This window comes from Nicotiana tabacum, chromosome 20 (genome assembly GCF_000715075.1).
Source record: "Nicotiana tabacum cultivar K326 chromosome 20, ASM71507v2, whole genome shotgun sequence".
Taxonomy (NCBI): Eukaryota; Viridiplantae; Streptophyta; class Magnoliopsida; order Solanales; family Solanaceae; genus Nicotiana; species Nicotiana tabacum.
In genome coordinates this window covers 94606022-94611155 of record NC_134099.1, presented here as the reverse complement: position 1 = coordinate 94611155, position 5134 = coordinate 94606022, and the positions used below count along the sequence as shown (strand labels likewise).

The 5134-nt window shown below is 34.7% G+C and overlaps 1 protein-coding gene across 1 annotated transcript; it reads right to left on the bottom strand.

Moving 5' to 3' along the window:
- Positions 1-866: 866 nt before the first annotated feature.
- On the bottom strand, positions 867-3557 carry LOC107818038 (V-type proton ATPase 16 kDa proteolipid subunit). The gene is given in 3 exon segments (NM_001425943.1): positions 867-1317; positions 2388-2673; positions 3349-3557. Coding segments are annotated over 3 exon segments (498 nt in total). The 5' UTR covers positions 3428-3557; the 3' UTR covers positions 867-1184.
- Between the last annotated feature and the right edge of the window lie 1577 nt (positions 3558-5134).

The window sequence follows — 5134 nt, the reverse complement described above, 5'->3', positions numbered from 1 at the left end:
TTGATTCATATACCTTAACTTAAAATGAGGGTAACATGTTTTAGCTGGGAAGAATTTCTTGCAATTCTCCACGAGCCTAGTAAACAAAGGTCAAAAATCAATACAACATGACCCATCCAAGACAAGTACAGCCTCACGCTTCCACTTGGTGAATTAAACTCATCTTGAAACTTAAATCTAGTAAAGGCAATGTGTGCATGTGGCTGTTTTCTGGTCAAGATCGTGAAATTTATTGCTCAAAAATGAGTAAACTGATCTTTGTTTGCTCATGCTTTTGGGGTCATGTGTAGTTGAACCGGAGATTACATTTCATTTGGTAATGGCGCAACCAGAAGATAAAGGAGACTCTGTTATGCGCCGATAGAACCTACAAGGATTCAGAATTTAAAATTGATAGGTTCAAACTTCAACCTTAACGTACTTATCATTGAACCTATAGAACTTTTGGAATTATGAGTTTAAAATTTAATATGTGCTAAAATTCTACTAACTTTTATCTTATTTTATTGTGCAACTATATTCCACATCGCAGCAAATCTATTTTCAGCACAGAAGCAACAAGGGGTCACCCAGACATAGGTGTGAGTCCCAGCAATGTGTATCATCCTGTGAATACCAGATGATGGTATAAAAGTGCAAACCCCTTGATCTATCAATTTTCACCAAAAAAAGTCACATGAAGTAATGAAGATAGGATGATCTAGGTTACACTCTTGGGTTGATCAGTGTTCAACAAATTGTCTAACATTCTAACTCGGAAAGCAAAAGCTAGAATGACACCTACATTCGAGATGCAGATCAAGGCCCTCATGCAGTCAAATACAGCAAGAGAAGACAACAATTGCAGAACGAAAAAAGAAGCAGAATGGTAAAGGGCAAACAAAGAGATAAAACAGGGTATAGAATATCAAAAACTTGAATTCAAGTTAAGAAAAAATGATACAGTGGCATTTTACAAAAACCCGTTGTCCTTGAAAGTTGGGGCGTCAGATTAACTGGCTTCTTTATTTAGAGATCTAATCTACAGCAGAACTGCATATATGAACCAATTCTTCTAACCAAGCAATCAAGTACAGAATCTTGGAACCCAAAGAAAAAGGGAAATGTAATTCAGCAGCCAGACTAGCTGATCCATGAAAAACACAAAGATAATTCACAGTAATGGTGCACAACATTCTCTTCTTCTACTCTGCTCTAGACTGACCAGCACGAGAAGAGAGGATGATTCCAACAATAAGGCCATACAAAGCCAGGGCTTCAGCAAAAATAAGAATCAAAATCATCCCGACAAAAAGCTTTGGCTGTTGTGCATTGGCTCTGTGAAACAGATACATAAAAGAACAATTAATTAGTTTCCTTCCAAGGAAAGCTCCCTCTCAACTAAAGGTTAATATTAGTTGACCATCAGTACCTACAACACATCTACTCGATTAGACTGATGGACATAACTTTTTAAATGACCAAGTCACAAAAGTGTGATAGTAAATCAACATCAGCCATGCATTACAGATTAGCTAAACAGGTACACTATCATTAATATAGGTCAATGAAGTAAGCAAAGAAGGGAGTATTCTCAGCTTACTAAGGCGTCTCAGGACAGCACAACAAGACAGAGAGCTAGAATAGACCAACTCTTCATCACGATGGTCACAACAGCAACTGTTGCAGACACAAAATGTTGATGGCAATGCAAGTTATGTGGGATTATGAATTCCTGTTTGTCATTACTACCTTAGTCAATCGTAATTTAATTGCCTTTACCGGAAGGCAAATTCACTATTTTTTTTTTGAAACATTGATATAGTTTCCACAAAAGCTAAGTTCAACTGGCATGAAAAATGCTTGCTATTCTTCAAAAGGGGTTAAGGTTTATTCGTTGTTGGCAGACTTACAGTAGGTCCGATGTTGTCGGAGTCTTTTACTTTGGTTAGTCAATGAAGCGTACAAGATAAGCGTGAGATTCAGAGAACTCTAATTTTAGGAAACCCTTAATTTATCAATTAATTTGTCTTAAGCAAATTACTGCGTGCTGGAATATGATGGGTCCAAATAAAACAGAACAGATATATGTCATTCATATAGCCAACCCAACTAATTTGGTAGCGAAGCATAATTATTCTTTTATGATTTAAAGGGGATAAGAAAACAGACTGCAATCTACTGTATACAAATATAACTTAGCTAACCATACAACTAAGAATGAGTAACATAAGAAGGAAAAAGTAAACCTACAACAAGTACCATTTTAGCGTTATATGAGTAAAACAAGGAAAAGAATCATCAGCCTAGAAAGATCTAAGCACATATTGAAAATACAAAAGTTAACCAAATGACAATAACTTATATGATCATCCAGAAAAGAGCAAAAATGGGCAGAAGAAGGTTACCTAACACCAGCGTCACCAACGATTCCAATGGCCATACCAGCAGAAAGGCCAGCAAGACCACAAGCAAGACCAGAAGAAAGGTGAGCATATCCATCAAAAAGATAGTAAGACTTGGTTTTCGGGTTAATCCCTGTACTAATAATCACAGCTATAATCAATCCATAAATACCCAAAACACCAGCCATAACAACTGGCACAATTGACTTCATCACCAACTCCGGCCTCATCACACCCATTGATGCCACCCCTACGCCACTCTTTGCTGTACCATAAGCTGCTCCCATACCTAGCAAAATTTTGAAGATAAACAAACATAATTAACATTGGAAAATAAATCAGTAGCTAAATGCGGATATTCATCAATCTTTTAATAGAGCATTATATATCAACTGATTTCAAATTCTAGATCATCTCTTAGAGAGAATGTTGACTAATTACAGTAGGATACACCTAGTATATACAATTATCGACATTGTTCGAGACATACACATACTAAACGAGCATATGCAGGGGTAATATATAGATTCGGTAGAACCCAATAGCTTTGCCCGGTATAAGTGTTAAAAATTCATTAAATACTTTCAGAACCTAATTACTAGCACTTGAGGTCGCATCCTAGAATGAAGAACTCATAAAGTTCAAATCCTGGATCCTCCACTGAACTCAGATCAAGCATACAATCAGTGTGCGCAAAGTATATACATAAAAATTTATCAAAACTACTTAAGACACGCATAAATATTAGATAATGGCAAAAGAATCTAAAACAGGATAAAGTACGGAACTTTTAAGAAGACAGTTGACCACTACCATGAACTTTTTGAATACAGAACCGTTGGGCTAAAAAAAAGGAATAAAAATATGAACTTTTGCAACATAATGATCCAATTTAATAAGGTAATTACAAACTCAAGATCGTATCTATAAAAAAAAAATAGTTTTCATTGTTTTGTTTACTTACAGGAGAAGACTAAGGCAGCAGCAGCGCCGAGGAAGCCGAAGAAGGGAGCAGTTTCATCGCCGCTGAAAGTCGAAGGCATTGTTTCTGATTGGATCTCAGAAGTGTGCTATTGATTTGGATCTGAGATACTTCTCAATGTCTTCTGAGAGAGAGAGAAAGAGAGAGAGATTATTGTAGCCTTTCGCTTGTGGATGATCTCAATTTTGTCTTAAAAGAATCAGAGTTGTGATTGCCAACCAAACACATGAGCAAAGTTTAAAAAAAAAAAAAAAAAAAAAAAAAAAACAATTATGCACCATTTGGGCCACACGTTGCTTAGCCCAAGATCCTTTTTACATCTAGACACATTGGACCAGATTTATAGGAAAGTGCACGGTTAGCCACTAATAACACATATATTTACTTTTAAGCCACTATTTAAAATGTCTTTAGTTTTTAGCCGCTGTTTTAATAAACTTTAATTGCCCGGACGAAAATACCCTTCTGCTTTAACTTCAGGACATCAGGACTACATGTCCTTAACTTTTCAATTTGTAACCTTAAGTTCAGGACTTCAGGACTACATGTCCTTAACTTTTGTACTTGAAACTCTAAGATCAGGACTTCAGGACTACATGTCCTTAACGTTTGAACTTGTAACTGTAAGTTCAGGACCGAGTGTCTTTAACTTTTGAGCTTGTTAGTCTAAGTTCAGGACCTATTATCCTTAACTTTTAGGATTCTTAGCCTAAGTTCATGACCTAATGTCCTTAACTTTTTAGCTTGTTAGTCTAAATTCAGGACCTATTGTCCTTAACTTTTGAGCTTGTACAAATAGATCTTTATTATTTGATTGATTCACATTTTCATCGTCATCGCTGTCATCCTCATCAAAAGGCTTTTCCCTGTGAAATATATAGCAAATCTTAGAGCTCTTCTTGTTGAGGAACTCGTTATCCACTATACCTAGCTTCCACGAAACACTCTTCTTCTTCTTCTATTTCACTTTCAGAGTTAGGGTTTCTGTTGTATGTTGTTGTTGCTATTCGAACAATGATGAGGAGGAGGATTCCGATGAGTTATTTAGGGTTAGGGTTATTGTTGCTGTTATTGTTCTGGTGGTCGCCGATAATGGTGATTGTCTTGCGCTTCTCGCCATTGTCGGGGCTCCAATTCTATGGAAGAAATGGTAAAAATATCTTTTCATATTAATTTTAATAGAGTAGTAGCTATTTTTGCTCAACATTAGAATTGCTAGATAAAAAAGAAATACCACCTTAAATAGTGGCTCTCCCACGCCATTTTCACATATATATACACACATACAAAGAGCCCGTTTGGATATAAGAATTTTTTTACTTTTTTTTCAAAATCAGTATTTGATCATAAAATTTTCATTTTTCACTTGAAGATGAATTTTGGAATTTTTCAAAAATTTGAAAAACTCCAAAAAGTTATTTTCACAATTTTCACTTAGATCACTCACAAAACTTCAAAAATAATCCAAAATTATATTCATGTCCAAACATAACTCTAATTTTCAAATATTAATTTCACTTAAAAAAAATCACTTTTTTTTTTTTTTTGAAATTTTACAATTCTTATGTCCAAACGCCCACAAAATTAGGATAATATTTACCCGATTTAGCTTGATTTTCTATTTATAGAAGTAATTAATTTTTTTTATAAAACATATACAAATATGATAAAATCTAAAATTTATATATAAACTTGGATACAATTTTTTAATATACAAAATCCGGTCAAAAGTACAATTTACATACAACTTATATATATAATCCAATCA